The sequence below is a fragment of the Pipistrellus kuhlii genome, unplaced genomic scaffold, assembly GCF_014108245.1.
Source record: "Pipistrellus kuhlii isolate mPipKuh1 unplaced genomic scaffold, mPipKuh1.p scaffold_m20_p_19, whole genome shotgun sequence".
Classification (NCBI taxonomy): Eukaryota; Metazoa; Chordata; class Mammalia; order Chiroptera; family Vespertilionidae; genus Pipistrellus; species Pipistrellus kuhlii.
In genome coordinates, this window is record NW_023425504.1 from 21692043 (window position 1) to 21719478 (window position 27436).

The following is a 27436-nucleotide window of genomic DNA, read 5'->3' on the forward strand; positions in this document are numbered from 1 at the left end:
TGCCTCGTGCACACCCTATTGAGGATGGAGCCCAAAACCTGGGCATGTGCCCTGACTGGGAATCGAACTGTGATCTCCTGGTTTATAGGTTGAGGCTCAACCACTGAGTAACACTAGCCTGGCTGACCTTCTTTCTTACTCGACTCCCCTAATTTATTACATTTCAGCAACACTGTTTTGTTGTTGTTGTTGTTGTTTGTTTGTTTGTTTGTTTTTTGTGTGTGTGTGTTTTGTGGTTCCTTGCACATGACAAACTTAATTCTGCATTGGGACTTTAGCCTGATTATTCCTCCTGCATGAAACACTATTCTTTTGGATATATACATGACTCACTCCCTTATTTCTTCCTGGTCAGCCTCTGCTCATATGTCACTATCAGTGAGGCCTTCCTTATATAAAATTATAACCTCCCCATAATCCCTCTTCTCTGCCTTATTTTTCTGCTTTATTTTTCTCTATATGGTTTATCATAATCTGACATAATACAGAGTTGGGGGAAGTAGGTTTATAGTTCTTCATGTGGAAATAATGCAAATAAATAATTCAATAATTAATAAATAATAATATAAAGAATAAACTCTGTTTTGCATACTCACAACTGTAAACCTACTTCTGCTTACTCCTATACATCCTTCCCTGTTCATTTGTTTTTCTTTCTCCCCCATTAGAAGTAATCTCTACAAGGAGGGGGATGTTGTTTTGCTCACAAATGTATTCTTAGCACCCATACATGTGCTTGGCATATAGCAGACATTCAATAACTATCTGTTGAATGAATATATTAATAATGAATTTTATATGCTAACTTAAGCAGTGATATTAGAGAGTAATATCTCCTTTCTTCTTTTTATTTTAAAAATTGTTTATTTTAAAAATTGTGCATAAACTATACATAGCATAAAATGTACCACTTAATCCATTTTTTAAATTATTTATTTATTTTTAAAATATATTTTATTGATTTTTTACAGAGAGGAAGGAAGAGGGATAGAGAGCTAGAAATGTCGATGAGAGAGAAACATTGACCAGCTGCCTCTTGCACACCCCCTACCGGGGATGAGCCTGCAACCAAGGTACATGCCCTTAACCGGGATCGGACCTGGAACCTTTCAGTCTGCAGGCCGACGCTCTATCCACTGAGCCAAACCAGTTTCGGCTTAATCCATTTTTAAATGTAGAATTTAAATTTTTTTTATTTTTATTTGAATTTATTGAGGTGACATTAGTTAATAAAATTGTATAGGTTTCACGAATACAATTCTATAATACATCATCTGTACATTGTATTGTGTGTTCACCAGCCCAAGTCAAGTCTCCTTTCATTACCATATATGCCCCCTTTTTAAGTGTCGAGTTGATTGGCATTAAGTACATTCACATTGCTATCTATCACTCCCATCTATCCAGAACATTTTTCATGTTGCAAACTGAAACTCTTATCATCTTTATATACTAGGTTAATGCCTAAATTTCTTACAATAAACTATTATTATATTATCGATATAATGTTAAAAGACCATTTCCATTTTGGGAGCAGACTAATCAGAAATTTACTAAGTGTACCGGTTAATAATGCAATTTTTTTCCCCACTAGATGGAGTTACTATGTTGATATATATGCAATTTGATATGTATGCTATTTTGTTGTATTGCTCCTTCAGATTACCATTTGTTCTGATTGATGGCACACCCACTTTCTGAGCAGCACTTCAAAACATATGAAGAAATGGAAAATTTGGTCTCTGAATGGTCTGCCTCAAAACAAGGAAAGTTCTATTGGGACAGTATATCCACAAATTACCTGAAAGATGGGGGAAATGTGTAGCTAGAGGTGGACATTATTTTTGATGTTTCTCTTGAAATGTTTTCTGTGATTACAAAATCCACATTATTACACTTAATAATGTGGATTAATTATCAGTTAATAATGTGGATTAGCTATTAACTGGTTAATAATGCAGATTAAGTATTAACCAGTTAATAATGTGGATTAAGCATTAACCAGTAAATAATTAAGATTTTGTAATCCAAAGAAAACACAATAATTTCAAGAGAAACATCAGAAATGCTTTATTCAAAGTAATGCTAAGATTTTGAAACAGCCTAAGTGCCCATCAGCAGATGAGTGGATTAAAAAATTGTGGGACATCTATACAATGGAATACAATGCTGCAATAAAAAAGGAGTTCTTACCATTTGCAACAGCATGGATGGAACTGAAGAGCATTATGCTAAGTGAAATAAGCCAGTCAGAGAAAGATAAATACCACATGACCTCACTCATTTATGGAATATAATGAACAACATAAACTGATGAACAAAAATAGATCCAGAGACAGAGAAACATTGATCAGACCATTAAACCTCAGGGAAGGTAGGGGATGGGAGGGGAAAGGGGGAGAGATCAACCAAAGGACTTGTATGCATGCATATGAGCTTAACAAATGGACACAGACACCGGGGGGGTGAGGGAATGAGTTGGGGTATGGGGAGTAATGGGGAAATAAGGACACATATGTAACACCTTAATTATATTTTTATTGATTTTTTACAGAGAGGAAGAGAGAAGGATAGAGAGTTAGAAACATTGATGAGAGGGAAACATTGATCAGCTGCCTCTTGCACACCCCCTACTGGGGATGTGCCCGCAACCAGGGTACATGTCCTTGACCGGAATCGAACCTGGGACCTTTTAGTCCGCAGGCCGATGCTCCATCCACTGAGCCAAACCTGTTTTGGCTGTAACACCTTAATTAATAAAGAAATTAAAAGAAACAAAGCGTGGTTCATATGGATTATTTGTTTTCGGTAGTGATCAGTATTAGCGGTTTCACCTGGTTTTAGAAGCTCATAATACAACACACCTTCCCGATCCCACCAAACGCAGAGCATTGTCTTCTTTCTGAAGCAATTTGGTCTTGCAGTCGATGTTGATGGTTGACCTGGATCAACCCATGGTTTTGTGCATTTGGAATTCTCAAAATAAATCCACTTTTCATCACCAGCCACAATTCAATGCAAAAAAGACTTTTGTTTGTGCCATTGAAGCAACATTTTACTGATGACTTTTCAGTTTTCCATTTGTCTTTCATTCAGTTGATGTGGCACCCATTTTCCTTCCTTTAAAATCTTTCCAGTTGCTTGTAAATGATCAGAAATTGTTTGCTGAGCAATGTTTAATCTTTCTGCAAGATGATTTTGAGTTTGACATGCATCTTCATCCAATAATGCTTGTAATTGTTGGTCTTCAAACTTTTTCAGTTGACCTGGATGTTCTTTGTCTTTCACATCAAAATCATCACTTTTAAAGCATTTAAACCAGCATTCACAAGTATCTTGAAATGGAGCATGTTCACCATAAGCTTTCCAAAGTATACGATACCTTTTAGCAGCACATTTCTTCAAAATAATAATTAAAACTTCCAGTAAATGCTTTTTTTGGGCACAAAATTTGACATTTTTAAGCATAAAAATATCTATGATGTTAACATCTTCAGAAAATTTGACATATGAAGTTTTGAATCTTGTTGTCAATACAACAAAAAAGCATACATATCAAATCATATACAATATATATCAACATATGTGTAACTCTATCAATTGAAAAAAAATCTGCATTATTAACCGGTACAACTAATATATTCATTTTATAAAGTGATAATTGAGAAATGATTGTGTTCCTCCTATTCTTGGAACAGAATAAGTGTGAAGCTGTCCAGCTTTAAAAATGATTCATTAATGTGTTCCTCTGGGAGCTTGAATATTCAACACCAGCTGCTTTTCTCGCCAATTTTTAAATTTGATGTTTTATTTAATCTGATATCAAATAAATAGTAAATATTTTACTATTTATGGTATTATTTTAATTTCATCTATTTTCTTTACTTAGAGTTCATTTAATCAGTAATACCTTTGCAGTTGTGCAATGTCATTATCACAGGAAAGGAGGGAAGAAAGTGGCATATATTGAGAGCCCGTAAGTGTTTGATGCATGGTAGATATGCAAAGTGGCCTCCACTTCCTCAGATTGCACTCACTTGTCAATGTACTCAGGCTGACTTTCACCATCTTCATTTCTTGGGGATGCTATTGACAAGATCGCTAATTACTTCCCTGTCACTAAATTCCAAAGACATTTTTTAGTTTTTGTTCACTTGACAGTGAGACAAATGACCACATGCTTCTCATTAAAGACCCTCTTCTTTTGGTTCATCATTAGAGCTATCAGATTCTACTTTCTATATATTTTTATTATCTTTCCACTTTATTGTATGTCCATTGCCACCACCCAAATTAGCTTGAGACACCATCACCTCTTGTCTGGACTATCCCAATAACCTCTTTTAAAAAACACATTTTACTGTATGATAATCTTCCCCAGCTTTATTGGAATATAATTAATAAACTTGTGAACTATTAACACTTTACAACATGATGATTTGATATACACATATTTTATGAAAGGATTCCCCCCCCCCCCAGGTTAATGTATCTATTATCTCACATATTAACCTTTTTTTGTAAGAACATTTAAATTCTATTCTTTTAGCAAGTTTTAGTTATAAAATATAATGTTATCAACTATAGTCTAATAGCTTCTTTTTAAAAATTTTAAAAAATATGTTTTTATTGATTTCAGCAAGCAAGGGAGAGGGATAGAGTGCAACATCAATGATGAGAGAGAATCATCAGTGGGTTTCCTCCTGAACACCCCCTCCTGGGATCGAGCCCACAACCCAGGCATGTGCCTTGACCGGGAATTGAACTAGGACCTTCTGATTCATGGGTTGAAGAGCAACAACTGAGCCAAACTTGCTGGACTAGTCCAATAGCTTATTAACTGGTTTCTTTCTTTAGTTTCTCCCATCTTCCTCTACCATACCCCCACAAGTTCATTTCCTATACAACTGCTAATGATCTCTTCCAACTATTATCACACCACTCTCATAGTTATAACTCCTCAATGGATTTTCCTTGCTCTGGAGTTCAGTAGCATTACCCTGTTCTACTGAGCTCTTCCTCCTCTGGTTCCTGTTTGCCTTGCCAGCCTCAATTTGGGCCACTCTCCTTTTTTTTTTTTTTCTTTGTCCTTAAGTCTTTGTGTTGCTTGAATAAGGCATAAACTCATTTATGGATCTTTCTATATTCTCTTTCCCCTACTAAGGCCACTTTTGATTCATTTATTCATTCATTCAATAAATACTAAGTGCCTACTAGGTGCCAGGCAATATTCTAAGTATTGAGAATACAGAGGTGAGTAAAATAAGATTTCTGTGCTTGTGAGCATTCTAGAAGGAGGGGAGAAGTGAAAAATAATTAATATAATTAATAAATAAACTGCCTAGTGTTTTAGAAAGTGATATGTACTATGGGAAAGAGAAAAAGTAGGGAGCAAGGTAAATGGGTTTGAGGGTGCAGAGGAGGATGGGTCAGTGAGTGGGTGAAGGTTTTGATGGGGAGGCCAAGGTAAGGCCCATTGAAACAATGATATTTAAGCAAAGACATGAAGGAGGTGAAATAAAAAGCCATGTGGATATCTGAAGGAAAAACTTTCTAGGTGGAGGCAGAAGCCAGTGTAAACCTGTGAAGGGGAATCTTGTGAAGTGTGTTTGAAGAACAGCAAGGAGGATAGTATGGCTGGTGTGGAATGGTAGGATATGGTGTCAAGAAGCTTGTTTTTTATTTCTTTCTTTGAATGAGATGTGAAGCTATTGGAAAGTTTTGAGAAGCATAGTTACATAATATAATTTATTTTATGAAAAGATTCCCCTGTCTGCTATGTTGGGAATAGACCATAGAAGGGAATATGATGGGAGGAGGTAGAGAGACTAGTAAAGAAATACTGTAGTAATCCAAATGAGAGTGGGTAGGGCCAGAATAGTAGCAGTTGAAGTGGGAGGAAGGGGCTGAATTATGGTTATATTATGACAGTATATCCATCTGGACTTGCTGGTTGAATATAGAGTGTGAGTAGGGCCATACTCTATATGTAGGGCCTGAAGCTTATATAATTTGTGGACCCTTGTTTTAAAAATAACACAAAATTGTCTGGCCAGTGTGGCTTAGTTGTTGAGCGTTGACTCATGAACCAAGAGCTCACTGGCTTAATTCTATGTCAGGGCATGCTGGCCTAGTATAGTGACCCTATTAAAATGTACTTCAGATTATGTCACTCCTCTTCTTATAACACTCCAGTGTCTCACCTCTTGTTCTGAAGATAAGGTAAAATCATGTCCCACAAGCCTCTCCACAGTCTGGCTATATCAGTTTACATGCCTCCCAGCAGTGAATGAGGGTTCCTTTTCTCCACATCCTCTCCAACACTTGCTATTACTTGTCTTGTTGATAATAGTCATTCTAACAGGTGTGAGGTAATATCTCATTGTAGTTTTGATTTGAATTTCCCTAATAGTGAAGTTGAACATCTTTTAATATATCTGTTGGCCATTTGAATGTATTTTGGGGAGAAATGTCTGTGGAAGCTAATGAATAGAATAAATTGATAAACAAAATAGAACCAGAGACATGGAAAGATGCAACATACTGAGGATACTCAGAAGGAGCGGGGGAGGGAAGAGATCTGCCAAAGAATTTATATGCATACTAGTAGCCCTGTGCATGAATCTTTGCACTAGTAGCTCTCTGTGGGACCTGGCCACTTTGCGCCTGTGCTCAGAGTCTCTCCTTGGCCCAGAGGCTCATCTGTGGCCAGCTGCTTGCTGTGGTGATGAGGCAAGCATTCCACCAGGCTGCTCACACTGTCCCCTCTCAGTGGCTGTGCTGAGCCCTAGTTCCGACTGCTCTGAACCCCAGTTCTAGGCCAATCCCTGGGGACCCAGGCTCAAGCAGAGGGAGACGGGGCTGGGAGGCTGAGTCCCAGGGGAGCAGCGAAAGGCAGAGCCCCCGGAGTCGCGCACATGGCGCGCAGAGGATAGTCTGTTGACTCTGATGCTAGACTCCCCTAGCGGGAAGGCGAAAAAAGCTCCAGACTGGGAGGAACATGATGAGGAGCAGGAGCCGCTGCCAGACACTGGCCAGCTGGGCGCCCAGCAAGGAGCTGGGAGACGGGGCCCCCAGGGGGAGTGGTGCCCCTGGGCCCTCGACCACTGGGCCATGGAGCCGAGGCTGGGGGCTGCTTCCTGGGTGGCGCCGACCCGGGCAACAGGCTGAAGCCACGCAGGAGGCTGTGGAGAACAAAGGGGTGCTGCAGGCCAGACTGCTGAGCTTCCAGGACGAGGAGGAAGAAACCGAAGAAGTTTTCAATGTGAAAAAAATCAAGTTATAGCAAAAGATAGTAAAATTACTTAAGAAAGAATACAAAGAAGATCTTGAAAAATCGAAGACTAAGACAGAACTCAACTCAGCAGCCAACATTGCAACATAAATGCTTTAAAAAAAAAAAAAAAAAGGACATAATATTGGAATGGTGGCAGCCAGGCCCAGAGTGGCCAGGCACAAGGCAGGGCAGCCGGGCCCAGAACAGCAGCAGCCAGGTCCCAGAGCAGCAGCAGCCAGAACCAGAGCAGTAGCAGCCAGAACCAGAGCAGCCAGACCTGAGGCAGTGGCAGCCAGGCCTGGGGCGGAGGTGGCCAAGCCCAAGGTGGCCAGGCCAGGAGCACCCAGGCCCGGAGCTGCCAGGCCCGGAGCATCCAGGCTGGGAGCGGCCAGGCCCGGAGCAGCAGCTGTCAGGCTGGGAGCATCCAGGCCCGGAGTGGCCAGGCCCGGAGCAGCTGGGCCCAGGGCAGCCGGGTTGGTAGCAGCCAGGCCCAGAGCAGCAGCAACAAAGCCCGGAGCAGCCAGGTCGGAAGCAGCCAGGCCCGGAGCGACTGGGCCCGGAGCAGCCGGGCCCAGAGCAGCCGGGTCGGGAGCAGCTAGGCCTGGAGCAGCAGCTGCTAGGCTGGAAGTGGCCAGCCCGACCTAGAGCAGCTGGTTGTGGAGTGGATTGACAGTTCTCAGGGAAAGGGGGAGTGGTGGATGCGGGAAGAGACTGAACATCAACTGTGCACCTATGGATGAGGACAATGGGGGTGGGGAGGGGGTTAGGGTGGGGTGGGTACCTGGTGGAGGGGGGAAGAAATGAGGAACCTTTGTAATAATATGAACAATAAAGATTGATAAAAAAAAAGATATATGCATCCCTATATTCATTACAGCATTATTCATGGTGACTAAGACATGGAAACAACTGGTGTCCTTTGATTGGATAAAGAGAACATGGTACATATATACAATGGAATACTACTCAACCATAAGAAAGCTACAACTTGGATGACTCTTGAGAATATCATGTTAAGAAGAATAAGTCCGAGAGAAAAAGTTATGAACCATATGATTTCACTCATATGTGATATATAAAAGTGAAAGTAACAATTGAACAAAGAAGAAAAACAAAACCTCATAGACTCAGACAACAGTGTGGTGATTACCAGAGAGAAAGGGGGTGGGGGAACTGTAAAGGGGAGATACATGGTAATGGAAGGAGATTTGACTTGGGGTGATGAACACACAATACAACATACAGATGATGTATTATAGAATTGTACACTTGAAACCTATATAATTCTATTAACCAATGTCACCCCTACAAATTTGATTTTAAAAATTTGTAACCTAAAATTTTATAATTAAAAAATATTGCCTGTATTCATCTAAAAAAAAAAAAACAAGTCTATTTTTCTTTTGACATATCGTCATGCACTATTTTCTAGCTTAGTTGAGATTATACTGCACATATATTGGGTCGGCAGCTAAGTAATTCCGGATTTTTTAAAGAAAATCAAAGAATTTTTTCATGGAACTAAATAACTTTATTCTGTAATGTATTGCCCATTTTGATCAATGACCTTTTGCCATCTTTCAGGCAGCATCATAATCCCACGTTCAAAAAACTTCTGGTTTTTATTAGCAAAAAACTGAATCGGGTACGATTTGACATCATCATCATTATTGAAATTTTTACCATTCAAGGAGTTTTGTAAAGATCGAAACAAAAAGTAATCAGATGGTGCAAAGTCAGGACTATATGGTGGATGTGGCAAAACATCCCAACCAAGCTCCATTAATTTTTGCCGAGTGACCAAAGATGTGTGTGGCCTTGCATTGTCATGATGGAATACAACACCTTTTCGATTTGTCAATTCGGGCCGCTTTTCTTCAACTGCATTGTTTAATTTTATTAGTTGTTCAATGTAGACATCAGAATTGATCGTTCGGTTGGGTGGTAAGAGTTCAAAGTAGACAATTCCTTTGTAATCCCACCAAACTGATAACAAAACCTTCTTTTGATGAATATCAGCTTTTGATGTTGTTTGAGTTGGTTCACCTGGCCTGCTCCACGATCTTTTCCGCTTGATATTGTTGTAAACAACCCATTTTTCATTGCCAGTTATCAGTCGTTTTAAAAATGGATCATTTTCATTACGTTTCTTTAGCAAATCACAGCTGCTAATGCGTTGCGTTAACTGTGATTCTTTCAGTTCGTGAGGAACCCATGTATCGAGTTTTTGAAAATAGCCAAGTTGTCTTAAATGATTTTCAATGCATGTATGTGATACATGAAGCTTCTCTGCAATCTCACGTGTTGTACTGTGACAGTCCGAATTGATTATTGCTTTGATTAGGGCGTCATCAACTTCAACTGGACGACCAGAGCGTTTTTCATCTTTGAGTGAAAAATCACCAGAACGAAATTTGGCAAACCAATTTTGACACTGCTGTTCTTTTAAGGCTTCGTCACCATAAACAGCACATAACTTTTTATGAGCTTGCGATGCGTTTTTCCCTTTGCGGAAATAAAAAAGCAAAATATGACGAAAATGTTCCTTTTGATTTTCCATTTTTCAACAAACGCCAAACGAAAACTACAAAACAGATCAAAAAACTTTTTTTACTGATTAACAGCTGAATAGCCAACTATCAAAAAACAAAATGTGTTTTACATTTGTACTACGTCTGCAAACCTAAAAATTCAACTGAAGCCATATATGTGTGAAACCCGCAATTACTTAGTTGCCGACCCAATAATTAAAAAAAAAAAAATGTTTTTATTGATTCCAGTGAGGAAGGGAGCGGTAGAAAGAGATAAAAACATCAGTGATGAGAGGATCCAAGATGGCTGCGCCCAGGTGAACACCTAGCCGCAGCCGCACACAACAATTTCAATAAAATACAACTAAAATATAAAACGGACATTGCCCAGAACTACAGGAAGGTTGACTGACTGGAAATTCTACAGCGAGAAGCAAGGAGAAAACCAGAAGGAGGCGCGGAGGAGCTGGAAAAGCCCAAGGTACGGAGACGCGGCGCGCGGAGAGGACGGAGCCAGAGAGGAGGGAGGCCGAGTGCCTGGCGGGCGTTCCCGAGCGGAAAGGAGAGAAAAGCTCCGACTGTGCTGGGCCCCCAACTGCTCTGAACCCGGTTCTGGGCCAGACCCCGGGGACTCAGGCTCTGCCATAGGGAGCCGGGCTGTAAGGCGGAACCCCGGGGAGAGGCGAAAGGAGGTCCCGGAGGCGCGCACACGGCGCGCAGAGAAGGGACGATCGGCTGTGCCGGGAGATTGCCCTGACGGGAAGGAGACTGGGGCTCCAGACTGCTCTGAACGCCACCTCCAACTCCACTTCCAACTGAACTGAACCCCAATACCGGGCTCATTAGGGGAGAGCATAGACTGTTTGGCAGCAGGCGAAAATCAAGGGCACCTTTCTCTCAGAGGAGCCGGCAGCGAGCACTGAAGGACCGGCATAGGGCGGGGCTGACGGAAGCCAAAGCTGCAGGCTCCACCCTGAAACCGCGTCCCATCAGTAACTGCGAAATGCGACAACAAAATAGATCACAAACGAAAGAAATGGAGGACAAAAAGCGTCTGGATATAGAGTTCAAATCTACGCTTATAAGGTTTTTCAAGAATTTCCTAGAAAAGATGGATAAGGCCTATGAGGATATGAAAAGAGATCAACTAGAATTAATAAGGAGTCAACAAGAAATGATAAGGGATCAACAAGAAATAAAGAATACATTGTCTGAAATAAAAAATATTTTACTGAGTCCTAAAAACAGAAGGGAAGATCGCAAGAATCAAGTCAAAGATTTGGAACATAAAGAGCCAGAAGACACTCCTCCACAGAAGCTAGAAGGCAAGAGAATCCAGAAAATTGAAGATAATGTAAGAAACCTCTGGGACAACTTCAAGCGAACCAACATCAGAATTATGGGGGTCCCAGAAGATGAGAGAGAGCAAGATATCAAAAACATACTGAAAGAAATAGTGACAGAAAACTTCCCCTACCTGGTGAAAGAATTAGACTTACAAGTCCAGGAAGCGCACAGAACTCCAAACAAAAGGAATCCAAAGAGGACCACACCGAGACACATCATTATTAAAATTCCAAGAGCAAAAGACAAAGAGAGAATATTAAAAGAAGCAAGAGCAAAGAAGGTAGTAACCTACAAAGGAGCACCTATACGATTGTCAGCTGACTTCTCAACAGAAACCATGCAGGCCAGAAGGGAATGGCAAGAAATATTCAAGGTGATGAATAGCAAGAACCTACAGCCAAAAATAATCTACCCAGCAAAGCTATCACTCAGAATCGAAGGCCAGATAAAGAGCTTCACTAATAAAAAAAAGCTAAAGGAGTTCATCACCACCAAACCAGAATTATATGAATTGCTGAAGGAGGTTCTTTCAGAAGAGAAAGTAAACAAAGATAAAAATTATGAACAACAAATACATAACTATCAACAAGTGAATCTAAAAACCAAGGAAATTAAAAAAATCTGATGAACAATATTAACTGTTGAATATAATAGAATCAGAGGTATGGAAGGGGAGTGAACTGATGATTCTTGGGGTAAAGGGGAGAGGGGGGCGTGGGAAGAGACTGAACATAAACTGTGCACCTATGGATGAGGACAATGGGGAGAGGGGAAAGGGCAGAGGGTGGGGTGGGAACCTGGTGGAGGAGAGCAATGGTGTGTGTGTGTGGGGGGAAAGGAACATTTGTAATAATATGAACAATAAAAACTTATTAAAAAAAAAACAAACAAACAAAAAAACATCAGTGATGAGGGAGAATTTATTGGCTGCCTCCTGCATGGCTACTGAACATCCAGCCCACAATCTGGGCATGTGCAGTGACCAGAAATTGAACCATGACCTGCTGGTTTAGAAGTCGACGCTCAAGGACTAAGCAACACTGGCCAGGCTGTACATATAATTTTTTATTCTACTTTTCTTCCTCTCCATATAATGCCATTTTCCTTTTAAAATATTTTTCTCAACTCCTTTTATTTTTTATTTATTTATTTTTTTAAAAAATATATATTTCATCGATTTTTTTTACAGAGAGGAAGAAAGAGGGATAGAGAGTTAGAAATGCCAATGATCATCGATCAGCTGCCTCTTGCACACCCCCTACTGGAGATGTGCCTGCAACCAAGATACATGGCCTAGACTGGAATCGAACCCAGGACCTTTCAGTCCGCAGGCTGACACTTTATCCACTGAGCCAAACCAGTTTCAGTTCAATTCCTTTTAGAAATAGCCCCATATTTATTTTAGAAAAGAAGCAGAGTAATAAAATCCTTGGAAAAGAAAAGCATGGAAAAGAAAAAGATTGGAAGAGAAAAGTATGGTTCTGCAATTACTAAGAAATGGCTTCCACTTAATTTTTCATGACTTTGAAAATCTAGCATCTACTTTTTTCTTCTTTCTGTATATGTATTATATTTTTCCCTATTTATATTTGGACAGTTTTGTTGGGGGTCAGTATGCCTAAGTGACTGTGTCTGAGGAACATTATGCCATTTTGGAAAAATTTTTAATAATTCAATTTTAGGAAAACCCAAAGTAAATTATTGTTCTTTTAAGCTACCAAAACTGATACAATAATGGCAAATAGAGTATTAAAATGTTAGATCCAAAGTATAGAGATTATCTAGTCCAATTCTCCTTAATTGTACAGATGGAGAAACTGATTTCCAAAGAGTAAAAACAAATCACTATAGGTCACACTGGTTCTAATTCAGTCTGGACTAATTGTAGGTTTCCTGATTCCTAGGCCACCACTTTATAAAACTTCTGAAACCCTTTGAATTAATTAATTCTTGTAAGAACTAAGTGAAGCATGTTAGCTTTATTTATTCTAACTTAGAACCATTTACTGAAAAAAAGTTATTAGATGTCTGTAAGCCAAAATGGTTCTATTGCAATTAAACATACTTTTAATCATTCCAAGGAGAACAGACTATTAAGTGGGCCTGTCATCTTGGGAATTAGCTTTTAGTTTCTTGGCAACCAGTTTAAAGATCACCACTTCTCACCTGGCATCTTAAATTCCTTTTACACTAGGCATTAAAAAAAAATTAAGCAAATACAGGCATGATATTAGCTGCCTTTCAGTGTTTCTCCAGCAAATGAATTAATGGGAATCAGGAATGTGTCATTGCTGGAATTTCATAAAGTATTAAAATGCATCCATTTTCTTTTTTTTTTTTTTTTTTCCCCCCCCCAAATGACTTCCTTAGGCTTCAATTTCTTATCTATCATTTGCTGTATGGAGTAAGCAGGAACGTGCAATATATTTCCTGATGTAATTCATTGTGGTAATTATTGTCTGAACATGATAAAGTAATTTGTCAAAGCAGACTTGAATTAAGGTGTGTATAAAAGATTTTTTAGAGAGAATCCAAGATGGCTGCCCAGGTAAACACCGAGCTGCAGCTGCACACAACAATTTCAATAAAATACAACTAAAATATAAAATGGACATTACCCAGAACTTCAGGAAAGTTGACTGACTGGAAATTCTACAATGAGAAGCAAGGAAAAAACCAGAAAGAAGCGCGGAGGAGCTGTAAAAGCCTAAGGTACGGAGATACGCGGCTTGCGGAGAGGACGGAGCCGGAGAGGAGGGCGGCTGAGAGCCTGGCTGGCATTCCCTAGCAGAAAGGAGATAAAAGCTCTGACTGTGCTGGGCCCCAGTTCCGAATGCTCTGAACCCCAGTTCTAGGCCAGACCCCGGGGACCCAGGCTCATCCATAGGGAGCTGGGCTGTAAGGCAGAACCCCGGGGGAGTGGCAAAAGGAGGTCCCGGAGGCGTGCACATTTCACACAGAGAAGGGACGGTTGGCTGTGCCGAGGGATTGCCCTGGCGGGAAGGAGACAGGGGCTCCAGACTGCTCTGAACGCCACCTCCAACTCCACTTCCAACTGAACTGAACCCCAGTTCCGGGCTCATTGGGGGAGAGCCTACACTGTTTGGTAGCAGGCGAAAATCGAGGGCACCTTTCTCTCAGAGGTGCTTGCAACGAGTACTGAAGGACCCTGAGATCCAGGAGCCGCATAGGTTGGGGCTGAGGGAAGCCAAGCCTGTAGGCTCCACCCTGAAACTCCGCTCCATCTGTAGCTGCGAAATGAGACAACAACATAGATCACAAATGAAAGAAATGGAGGACAAAAAGCGACTAGATATACAATAGAGTTCAAATCTATGCTTATAAGGTTTTTCAAGAATTTCCTAGAAAAGATCGATAAGACCTATGAGGATATGAAAAGAGATCAACTAGAATTGATAAGGAATCAACAAGAAATGATAAGGGATCAACAAGAAATAAAGAATACATTGTCTGAAATAAAAAAATATTATACAGAGTCCTAAAAACAGAATGGAAGATCGCAAGAATCAAGTCAAAGATTTGGAACATAAAGAGCCAGAAGACACCCCTTCGCAGAAGCTAGAAGGCAAGAGAATCCAGAAAATTGCAGATAATGTAAGAAACCTCTGGGACAACTTCAAGTGAACCAACATCAGAATTATGGGGGTCCCAGAAGATGAGAGAGAGCAAGATATCGAAAACATACTGAAAGAAATAGTGACAGAAAACTTCCCCCACCTGGTGAAAGAATTAGACTTACAAGTCCAGGAAGCGCACAGAACTCCAAACAAAAGGAATCCAAAGAGGACCACACCAAGACAAATCATAATTAAAATTCCAAGAGCAAAAGACAAAGACAGAATATTAAAAGCAGCAAGAGCAAAGAAGGTAGTAATCTATAAAGGAGCACCTATACGATTGTCAGCTGACTTCTCAACAGAAACCATGCAGGCCAGATGGGAATGGCAAGAAATATTCAAGGTGATGAATAGTAAGAACCTACAGCCAAAGATAATCTATCCAGCAAAGCTATCACTCAGAATCGAAGGTCAGATAAAGAGCTTCACTAATAAAAAAAAGCTAAAGAAGTTCATCAACACCAAACCAGAATTATATATGAATTGCTGAAGGGGGTTCTTTCAGAAGAGGAAGTAAATAAAGATAAAAATTATGAACAACAAATATGTAACTGTCAAAAAGTTAATCTAAAAACCAAGGAAATTAAAAAAAAATCTGATGAACAATATTAACTGTTGAATATAATAGAATCAGAGGTATGGAAGGGGAGTGAACTGACGATTATTGGGGAAAAGGGGAGAGGGGGATGTGGGAAGAGACTGAACATAAACTGTGCACCTATGGATGAGGACAATGGGGAGTGGGGAAAGGGCAGAGGGTGGGGTGGGAACCTGGTGGAGGAGAACAATGGTGGGGGGGGGGAAGAAACATTTGTAATAATATGAACAATAAAAATTTATTTTATAAAATCCATAAAAATGTATTTTTTAAAAAAGATTTTTAAATAATTAAAGCAAATGAGTTGGAAATTTTAGTTCAAACACCTAGGAAATTGGTAAGTTGGGAGTTCAGGGTTTCTTTCTTTCCTTTCTTGGATTTTCCTCCTTCAAGTATTCACTGTTATCATGTTGTCTGCTTTGACATTCCAAGAGAGCTTGCTCTTTCCAAAAAGTACCTATAGTGCCCAAATTATTTCCTGCCACCATGGAAATGCCCAGGTCCCCAGTGCCTTGATCTCAGTCAGTGAGCAGAGGAATTATAGACAGAGAATCATCTGATTTTATTGCTGGAGAACTGAGGCTCGAGAGGCATGGTCACTTGCCCAAGGTTAATGACAGAGCTGGAATTTGAGTATTCTGAGGACTGGCTTAGCCTATTATAAGTCTTAGCTTCCTTCCCTGGAAAATGGAAATCAATATATGTACTCAGGTTACTGTGAGGATCAAATATGACAAAATTAGTGAAAACACTTTTAAAACTGGAATTTGGTACAGGTACCTTAAAATTTCCCCCATTAAACTAAGCTGCTTTCCTTATGCCAAGTGTTAATAACTAGTAAATGTTAGCATGAGTCTATCCAAGTGATATTTCGAAAATTATTTTTTCAATTACAGTTGACATAGAAAATTATATTACACTGACTGGTCAGATTATTATGATCTCTGAATGCATAATAAAATCTGGCCACTCAGTATATATCCTATATGATATAATAAAAAGCTAAGATGCAAATTGTCCCCTTGACCAGGAGTTCGACCAGCAGGCAGGCTGGCCAACTGCCCATGTCCCCTCCCCCTGGACAGGCTGGCTGAACCCTACCCATGCATGAATTCATGCACTGGGCTTATATATATATATATATATATATATCTTAGAGTGGCCACTCAGTATAGTTTCAGATGTACAACATAGTGATTTGATATTTATATAATTTACAAAGTGATCACCCTGTTAAATCCAGTAACCATCTGGTTCCATACATAGTTATTACAATACTAGAGGCCTGGTGCATGTTGTGCAATTGGGGGAAGGGGGGAGGTGTCCCTCAGCCCAGCCTGCACCCTATCCAATCTGGGATCTATCAAGGGATGTCCTACTGCCTGTTTAGGCCCAATCCCAGTCAGACATCCCTCTCACAATCCAGGACTGCTGGCACCCAACTGCCGGCCTGCCTGCCTGCCTGATTGCCCCTAACTGCTTCCGCCTGTCAGCCTGATCACCCCCTAATCACTCCCCTGCCAGCCTGATGATGTCTAACTGCTCTCCTGCCAGCCCAATTGCTCCTAACTGCCCTCCCCTGCAAGCCTGGTTGCCTCAAACTGCCCTCCCCTGCTGGCCATCTTGTGTGCCCATCTTGTGTCCACATGGAGGTGGCCATCTTTGACCACCTGGGGGCAGCCATCGTGTGTTGGAGTGACGGTCAATTTGCATATTAGGCTTTTATTATATAGGATTATTGACTATATTCCTTGTACTGTATTTTACATCCCCGTGACTATTTATATAACTGGCAATTTGTACTTCTTTTTTTTAAATATATATTTTATTGATTTTTCACAGAGATGAAGAGAGAGGGATAGAAAGTTAGAAACATCGATGAGAGAGAATCATCAATCAGCTGCCTCTTGCACACCCCACACTGGGGATGTGCCCGCAACCAAGGTACATGCCCCTGCCCGGAATCGAACCCGGGACCTTTCAGTCCGCAGGCTGACACTCTATCCACTGAGCCAAACGGGTCCCGGCAATTTGTACTTCTTAATCCCGCCATCTTTTTCACTCACCCTCCAACCCCCCTACATCTGGCAACAATCAACTGTTCTCTGTATCTAAAAGTTTGTTTCTGTTTTGCTTGTTTGTTTATTTTATTTTTCTAGATTCCACATATAAGTGAAATCATATAGTATTTGTCTTTTTTGGTCTGACTTATCTCATTAGCATAGTATCCTCTAGGTCCATCCATATTGTCACAAATGGCAAGATTTCAGTTTTTTCTATGGCTGAGTAAAATTCCATTTTACATATGTATCACTTTTTTTTTTTTTAAGGTGTATCTGAATTTATTGATAAAGTAACTGCAGAGTCTTCAGATAAATGTAAAGATCCAGCTTTGAGTTCTGAATTCACAGTAGATTCCACATGATAAAGGCTCAGTTCTGAGTCACATACAACAAATCTATCAATCTGGTGTGGTGCCCACAATATATCAGGTTTGGTACCCCTCATGTTTATTGATGTGTTCAAAGTGTCCAGTCAGGTCCATTCACTGAATATCAGAATTGGACCACATTGACACCCTGATCTCAGATCTCCAGTCTCCAAAACTGTGAAAAAGTTATTTCTGCTGTTTAAGCCATTCAGTCTATGGTATTTTGTTATGGCAGCCCAAGCAGACTGCATTCTAGTGCTGAAATTATGTTCAGTCTTCTAGTTTAACAAGTCAAGTGCTCACTTCCCATAGGTGGCGTCTGAGCGAAGGAAAGCCATGTTGCTTCTGTGTTCCTCAGCAGAAGATGGACAGCAGCATTGTCCAACAGAAATACAGTGTGAATCATAGTTTTCGACTTAGGAGGCCTCGTGGGCGCCGCCCCGCCCCCTCAAGCCTGGTGGCCACGCTCTCGCGAGAGTCACCTGACCCGGACAAGATGGCGGCGCGGCCCGTGACGTAGGCCCACCGGCTGGGACCCACGACCCCACAGCCGCGCCTCCGGGAAGCACCGCCACGCCTCGGGCTCGGTACTGTACATCTTCTTTATCTAATTGTGTATTAAAAGGCACTTGGGTTGATTCCATATCTTGGCCATTGTAAGTAACTCTGGAATGAACATATATCTTTTTAAATTAGTGTTTTGGATTTCTTCAGATAAATACCTGGAAGTGAATTGTGGGTTCATATAGATGTTCTTTTTTATTGTTATTTTTTTTGTGAAGAACCTCAATACTGTTGTCCTTAGCTGCTGTGTCAATTTACAATCCCACGAACAGTGCGGGAGGGTTTCCTTTTCTCTACATCCTCATCAACACTTGTTTGTTGATTTCTTGATGATAGCCATTCTGTCAGGTGTGAAGTGATACCTTGGTGGTTTTTAAATTTTTAAAAATTCGTTTGGGTGACGTTTATGAAATTATATAGGTTTAAGTGTACAATTTTATGCTAGTAGTACATTATCCATATATTGCATTGTGTGTTTACCATGCAAAACTCTTTTTCCCTCACCGTTTATCCCCCTTTACTCTCTTCTCCCTCCACTAACCCCCTTCTCCCTCTTGTAATCACCATGCTGCCTCTGTGTTTATGAGGTGGTTTTTTTTTTTTTTAATTCCTTCAACCCCTCTCCCCTCTGACAGCTACCAGTCTGTTTGTTTTCTGCATCTATGGGCCTGTTTATATATATTTTTGTTTATTTTATTTGTTAGATTCCACATATAAGTGAAATCATATGGTATTGTCTTTCTATAACCGGTTTATTTCATTTAGCGTAATACTCGTCAGGTCCACGGACACTATCACAAAATGTAAAATATATATATATATATATATATATATATATATATATACATATATATATATATATATATATATATATATATATATAGCCGAGTAGTATTTTATTGTGTAAATGTACCACAGCTTTTTATTCACTCATCTACTGATGGACACTTCGCTGCTTCCAAATATTGGCTATTGTTAATAACGCTGCAACGAACATAGGGATGTCTATATTCATTTATTCAGAGAAAATGGGTCTGTGGAGGTCACTAGATTAGGTATGCTGCAGCCTCCCAGTCATTGTAACTTTTTGCGTGGGGTGGAGATGAGGGAGCTGGAGCAAAGCCTGGCCTTCACCGGGAACAACCGCTCCGCTCCATGAGATAAAGTTTGGCTCTGGCCCGCGCTAGACAGGGGCGGGGCTACTCGAACGGGGTCTCAAGAGGCCGCGATTGGCTTGGGGGGATAAGAGGGGGCGGGGCTAGTTTACCGTTGCCATTGGTCCCGAGGTCTCATTGAGGCTCGAGGGGGCGCCAGGGCGAGCGCAGGTCCGCTGCTCCGCCTAGGGCATCGGAGGCTTGGGTATCAGAGTGCAAGCTTGTGTAGCTCACTTGGTTGCTGCGGGACGCTTGTGCCATTCAACAGCTGGCCTCACGGGCCAGTCTCAGTGAGTGACTGAGAGCGTTGCCGAAGCGACCTCGGTGGCTGGAAAGAGGCGGCGGCGGCAGATCCGCTAGCTCAGCGGTGACCCGAGCGGAGACGCAGTTGCTTCTGAGGCTCCGGGTAAATGTCCCCAGTTCTGGTCCTAGAGAGGGCGGCCACATCCAGGTCTAGCCGGCCGCTCTGGCTAACCGGTGGGATTTAGGGAGGAGATGCTCAGGATATCAGGGCCCCCCTCAACTCCCCCACACCCGGCTTCTGAAGAGTCAGGTTTTCCACGGATGCACTGGGTTCTTCAGTTGGTCCTTTCCCTTCACCCTAGACCTCGCCTCCCTCCTCCGGCTCGGGCGCCACACTAGGGGGCGCTCCTGCCGCTGCTTCACCTGAGGTAACTCCGGCACCCACACCCCCTGAGTGCGCTGGCAACGGTGTACCCCTTCGTGGGAACTAATGGCGCCCTCTCGTATTTGATCCACACGCCAGGGACCCAGACACTCTCCTTGCTACCGGGTCCTTGGCTTCAGGATCCTAAGAGTCTCAGCTTGAGGTTTCCCCAGTAGATGCAAAATGAACTTTTCCAATCTGACTGGGAAAGCAGGTTTCAACCACGGGCTGGTCCTAAATCGGGTCGCGGGGAAGAAGCCGGTTGGAGAGGCGCACACTGCAGCGGAAACCGCCATCGCTGAACGCAGAGTTCTCATGGAGTCCTTGGGACCCATGTCTTCTTTACCTTTGGTCTACTGCTTTTTCAATTTTATTTCAAGCCAACCGCTCCCAGAGAACTTTGTGTGTTGCTAACTCTGAGGAGTGACTTGTATTGAAAGACTGGGTTCGAGCGTGAGGACTGGCTTGGGCCTTGTCATTATCTCAACAGTCGAGGCCCATTTTGAATTGCTTTCCTGCCTACCTCTGATCTAACTTAAAAACTTCATGCTGTTGAAAGTGTGTAAACTTGTGCAGCACAATTGGTAGGACGCAGTCTCCATGCTAAGAAAACCACTCTTTGAGACAATATAGTTGGGACCCCTCAAGTTCTATATTTTTGTTTCTTTTATTTATTTATTTTTAAATATTTTATTGCCAAAACCGGTTTGGCTCAGTGGATAGAGCGTGGCCTGCGGACTGAAGGGTCCCAGGTTCGATTCTGGTCAAGGGCATGTACCTTGGTTGCGGGCACATCCCCAGTAGGGGGCGTGCATGGGAGGCAGCTGATCGATGTCTCTCATCGATGTTTCTAGCTCTCTATCCCTCTCCCTTCCTCTCTGTAAAAAAATTAAGTTAATTAAAAAATTTAAGTTAACAAGATCTAAAATTAAGTTCATTTGTAATGATGATTTCAAACACAAACTTTTCAGGATAAAGATCAATCAAGTCCAAATGAAAGAAGTGGTATATATATATATATATATATATATATATATATATATATATATATATATTTTACATTCTCCTCATCCTAATGCACTGGAATTATATGTGTTCATGATAAAAATTGATAAAGATTTTTTTTATTCTTTAAATATATTTTATGATTTTTTACAGAGGGGAAGGGAGAGGGAGGAACATGGATCACTGCCTCCTGCACGCCCCCTACTGTGCCCGCAACAAGGTACATGCCCTTGACCGGAATCGAACCTGGGACCCTTCAGTCCGTAGCTCTATCCACTGAGCCAAACCGGTTAGGGCTATTTTTTGTTTCTTTTAAAAGAATAGGGCATTTCAGTAGTCACAGTCTGTCTGTGCCATGTTTATTTGTTTGGGAAGGAATCACTCCTTACATGGAGTAACTTGCAGGAAGGTATTTTTACTCTGACTTGTGTTAAGCACAGAGAAAAGTGGCAAGGAGAAAAGACCAGCTGGCACAGCTATGCATCTCAGAATGGGTGGGGCTGATTTGAGGTGGAGTAACATTGTGGGAGGGGGACAGGGTCAGCAGAGACCATCTTAGCTCTGGTGAGTCATGCACTTCCCATGTGGTTCCAGCCAAAGATCATACCTGCATTCGGCCCATTTATCTGGCTTTCCCATCATACACTCATGTGACAAGAGTGGCCTTTGGCTAGTTTCATGTGTCATTTCCAGAATTAGAAGGAAAGGTGAGGCATGGAAGTTTGGGAATGTGGAGATAATGGTTGTAGGTAGTGGTGTGTGTGTGTGTGTGTGTGTGTGTGTGTGTGTGTGTGAGAGAGAGAGAGAGAGAGAGAGAGAGAGAGAGAGAGAGAGAGAGAGAGAGAGATTTCTCTCTGCCCTGCAATTGGCCACATGCTTATCTTCCCAGCATGCATTCTTGCCTTTACTAGGAAGAGGGACTTTTGCTGAGTTGTTTCAGAGGCAGGATGACAGTATGTGTGCAACTCTCTAATTTAGTATTCACTTGGATATATATATATATATATATATATATATATATATATATATATATATATATATATAATGTTATGTTATGTTATACCCAACATGCTTCTAGAAGTATTCTAATTCCTGATTAGCTTCTCGTCTTACTGTGTAATTAGGGAATTGTACATCCTCACCATCATTGGCCACACCAAGGAGTAGCCAGAGCCTCAGCACATGCAAGGCCACATGCGGGTGGCTTGGCTGGCATGTCAGTGCCATGTGAACTTCCCCTCTCTCTTCCTGGGTGCAGCCTGGGACAGAGGAAGTCCCGCTCTGGCCTTCCAGTGTGTACACTGCAGAGACTTCCATTTGGAACCCTCGTGGCTAGCATGGCCCTTCTAGCCCTCCCACCCTGCCAATAGGCATCAAGACTGGGTTTCCATGCCGCCTCATGCCCACTCACTATTGCATGGGTCCTGTCTGCCAATCAACTCCAGGGGGCAACACCGTGTCCCAGGGGAGAGGGATTGAGCCAAGAGATGAGAGTGCATGTCTCCCCTTCTTTCCCAGCTCCTTGCCTGGGATAAAGTAACCCCTTCCCTTCCTCACCTCCACCCTGGAGTGCTGGCCTCTGGGCAAAGAGGATGGAATGTTTCGGGGGAGAAGGTTGCCTTTCTCTCATTCTGCTGTCTTTAAAATCCCAATAAATGGGACCCTCACAAAAGAAAAGGTACATATAACTACATATCCTAGCTCTTCATTCTACATTCTCTCTCTCTCCCCCCCCCCCTTATTGTTTATTGCATTTCATCCACTTTTAACATTATATCTCTTTCTCTCTGGTAGTGTTCCCTGGTCAGGATTTCAAGACACAGTGGTCTACGGTGAAGAATTCATATGAATAGTGGCTTCTCCAGTCTTTTCTCCCTTGATTCCATTTTTGCCTTAAGGTACCAGGTAATATCCTATTCTATAGGAACTGTATTCAAATAAATGTGCCTTGGGATTTTAAAAAGGTTGGGAAATACTGCTGCTCTCAGAATCTACTTAGGAGCCTTGGCCAGAGTGGCTCAGTTGGTTGGGCACCATCCCACTCACTGAAAGGTTGCCAATTCTATTCCTGGTCAGGGCACATGCCTGGGTTTCGGGCTCGATTCCCAGTAGAGGGAGCGCAAGAGACAGCAGATCCGTTGATGTTTCTCTCCCTCTCTCTTCCTCTCTATCTAAAAATCAATTTAAAAATCTTTAAAAGTTAATGAATTTGACAAAAAAGAAAAAAGGAAAAGAAACTACTAAAAAAGGTGAGGCATGGAAGTTTGGGAATGTGGAGATAATGGTTGTGGGTAGTGGTGTGTGTGTGTGTGTGTGTGTGTGTGTGTGTGTGTGTGTGAGAGAGAGAGAGAGAGAGAGAGAGAGAGAGAGAGAGAGAGAGAGAGAGATTTCTCTCTGCCCTGCAATTGGCCACATGCTTATCTTCCCAGCATGCATTCTTGCCTTTACTAGGAAGAGGGACTTTTGCTGAGTTGTTTCAGAGGCAGGATGACAGTATGTGTGCAACTCTCTAATTTAGTATTCACTTGGATATATATATATATATATATATATATATATATATATATATATATATGTTATGTTATACCCAACATGCTCCTAGAAGTATTCTAATTCCTGATTAGAATTCCTTAGTAGTGCCAAGCACAGTTCCATGTAAAGGCTGCTTTTGTCCTGTAGGTGGTGACTCATGGGCAGGAAGTTGGCTGGTACTTTTTCAGACTGTGAAGCTTAAATAGGGAAGTTACACTGATGACTTAATAATATGCATTTCTCACAAATAATATTCTGACTATTCAATGAGTGAGGCCAAAGTATGGGATATATTTAGCCACATTTCTTTAAATACCTGACAGCTTTTGTGTTTTTAATGTGAAAAAGAGAAAGCGATGAGTCTACTTCAGTATCATTATAGTAAACTAATCCAAAGTATAATTCAGTATTCCTGATTTGAAGTGTCTGGAGAGATATATTTTACAACAAAAATGTTCCTGGTGTAAAGAAAAGGCAAAAGATCAAAGACTGGTCATCTGGGCCTGTGATTGTCCTATGCATAATTTAAAAATTGTTCCCTTGACCAGCTGGCGTGGCTCAGTGGATGAGCATCGATCCATGAACCAGGAAATCACGGTTTGATTCCAGGTCAGGGCACATGCCAAGGTTGCAGGCTAGATCCTCAGAGTGGGGGCGTGCAAGAGCCAACTGATCAGTGATTCTCTCTCATCATTGATCTCTCTCTCTTCCTTCCCTCCTTCCCCCCTTCCCTCTCTCTCTCTCTCTCTCTCTCTCTCTCTCTCTCTCTCTCTCTCTCTCTCTCTCCCCTTTCCTCTCTGAAATAAATAAAAAAATATCTTTAAAAAATTACTCCCTCCCTTGCTATCATGGAGTGACTCCCATACTAACTGAGTTATGTAAATGTATTTGCAAAGGCTTACCACAAACCTTTCTTTTTCCCCCATTTTTATTAAGGTATTATATGTGTGCATATCTTACCATTGCCCCCCACAAACATTTCTTTAGGTTAATTTATCTTTATTAGCCTTGGAAACACTTTGCTTTCACAAACATTATCACATAAAGGAAATATTAATATGATCTTTTAAAACAGGGAAGTGGAAAGAAGAAATAAAGAGATAAATTAGCATGAAGCTGGTTTTCTTCATTTCAAGATCAAAATATCCCATACTGAACTCTTCTTTAGAGCAGGTTTTCTTTGAGCAGTGGTAGAAGAGACTTGCTTTCAGTAGGATGCTCATATTTCATGGTCATACAATTTATTATTGCTGAATAGCTGCAGATCTCTAAGAGTCCCTTCCTTTCTGTCCCCAAAACCCTCAGTACCTCAGTAGGACCATCTTAATTTGAGAATTTAGTGGATCCTATTGTGACTATATCCTATTATTGCAACACTGAGGCCACTCATTTTAATGAGGTGATTAAAATTTTTTCAAGGTCAGAGCATATGATCAGCCTCAGTTTAAAAATTGTAGTTCAGATTAATGATGCATCAAAACACATGAATGTTCAACCATGAACTTTTACCGAAGAGTCAGGCAATAGTTTATTTGATCAACACTTACTAGGTTTCTCTACTAGCCAGGAATTTGGCAATTGGCTAGGTTGATTTGACCCAAATACATCTAGGCTTCCTGCTGACAATAAAAATATGTTGATATGATTTTGTGTATCTTAAATGCTTTCAAAATGACTAACTTTAACAAAAGCCTGGAAAAAAAAAGAACTATTTTGAGAGATGATATTGAGTTGTGCAGAGGGTCCTATTTTTTAATTTTTAAAATTTTTTTTAAAAGTGCCTCATTCCAATGTCTTTGCTAGCGCTCTGACAACAAATATTTATGAAAGTGAGAAAAAGTGAGAGAGGATGAATGATGGATACTTTGCTTACAATTCAAGTACTTTTAAAGTTTTAAAGTTATATTTCTAACATAAAAACCCAGAGAATGTAGCAGGAATTTCTCTAGTATCTTCTGAACTAAAAGGAGGTATTGGAGTGACTTTGGACGCAAACCCTAAAGAATGTACTGAATTTAACTGCAGGTTAAAACAACCATTTTAGGCTTGTGAGAACATCTCAGTACTGTTTCCTTTTCTCTCCTCTTATTCTAGTTTTTGTAGTCAGCTTTACTACAAGATATAGAGGCAAGGAAAAGGAAATAGATGACTAGAGAAAGCAGCCATGTTCTCTGACAATATGTTATAATTGTTTTGGCATGGGAAGCATGTTGAGTGAAATGCTTTGGCAAAGATATTGCTGGAATGCACACTGTAAATATTATGCAATAACTAAGATTTTTAAGGTTAGAAGAGCTCTCATTTGTCTCTGAAAAGGCATTAAAGAATAAGTGATTTCAGTAGTGTTGCTTTTTAAAATTTATCTTTTATTGTTGGCAATAAAGTAGTTGCCCTCCATTTCCCCCCTTTTGCTTCCCTCCACCCAGTCCCCCCTCCACCTCGGGCCTTCACCACACTATTGTCTGTGTCCATGGGCTATTCATATTTGCATATAAGTTCTTTGGTTAATCTCTTCCTGTCCCTCCCACCTCACTTCCCTCTGAGAAATGTCAGTCTGATCCATGCACCCATGCCTCTGGAACTATTTGGTTAGTTTATTTTATTCATTAGATTCCACATATAAGTGAGATCATGTAATAGTGTCTTTCTATGATTGGCTTATTTCACTCAGCATAATATTCTCCAGGTCCATCCATGCTGTCTTAAAGGCTTGTCTCAGTTTCGGTTCTTACAAGGATATTTCTTGGATCACATGATCTCACACATCTAGAGGAAATAATGAACAACATAAACTGATGAACAAAAACAGACCCAGAGAAAGAGAAGCAGCGATCAGACTCTCAAACCTCAGAGGGAAAGTAGGGGAAGGTGGGGGTGAGGGGGAGAGATCAACCAAAGGACTTGTGTGCGTCAGTGGCCATGGACAACAGGGGAGTGGGGGCATATGTGGGGAGGGGTTTGGGATGGGAATGGGGGATGAGGACAATTATGTGATACCATAATCAATAAAATAAAAAAAGAGTAAGAGATCCTCTTTTTTTTTTTTTTTTTTTTTTTTTTTTTTTTTTTTTACAGTTCTATAGTATTTCATTGTGTATATGTACCACAGCTTTTTTATCCACTCATCTACTGATGTGCCTTTGGCTGTTTCCAGATCTTAGCTATAACGCTGCTATGAGCATACGTGTACATATATTCTTTTTAATAGGTGTTTCAGGTATCTTAGGATATATTTTCAGAAGTGGGATCTCTGGGTCAAATGGCAATTTCATATTTAATTTTTTGAGGAAACCCCATACTGTTTTTTCATAATGCAGCTACACCAGTCTGCATTCCCACCAGTAGTGTACTAGGGTTCCCTTTTTTCCACATCCTCACCAGCACTTGTCATTTGTTGATTTATTGATGGCAGCCATTCTGGAAGGTATGAGGTGATAACTCATTGTGATTTTAATTTGCACTGATGATTAGTGACATTGAGAATTTTATCCTATTTCTTGTACATCTCTATGTCCTCCTTGAAGTAGTGTTGTTTTTAATCAGGCAAGAAGAAAGATGTGTGTATGCGGTGGTGGAAGAGGATTGAGGAGGTCATGATGGAACATAATAAGACATGGGAATAGTTAAAATATTTTATTAAAATTTAACTTTTTGCTCTAACCAGTTTGGCTCAGTGGATAGAGCATTGGCCTG

General features: G+C 41.0%; 1 protein-coding gene across 1 annotated transcript in view; it reads left to right on the forward strand.

The window, feature by feature from the left end:
• The first annotated feature begins 18185 nt into the window (after positions 1–18185).
• Positions 18186–27436, forward strand: part of AKAP17A (A-kinase anchoring protein 17A) — a 32345-nt gene continuing 23094 nt past the window's right edge. Inside the window, 1 exon segment of the mRNA XM_036443224.2 lies at positions 18186–18337. Within this exon segment, the coding sequence (XP_036299117.2) occupies positions 18186–18337 (152 nt within the window).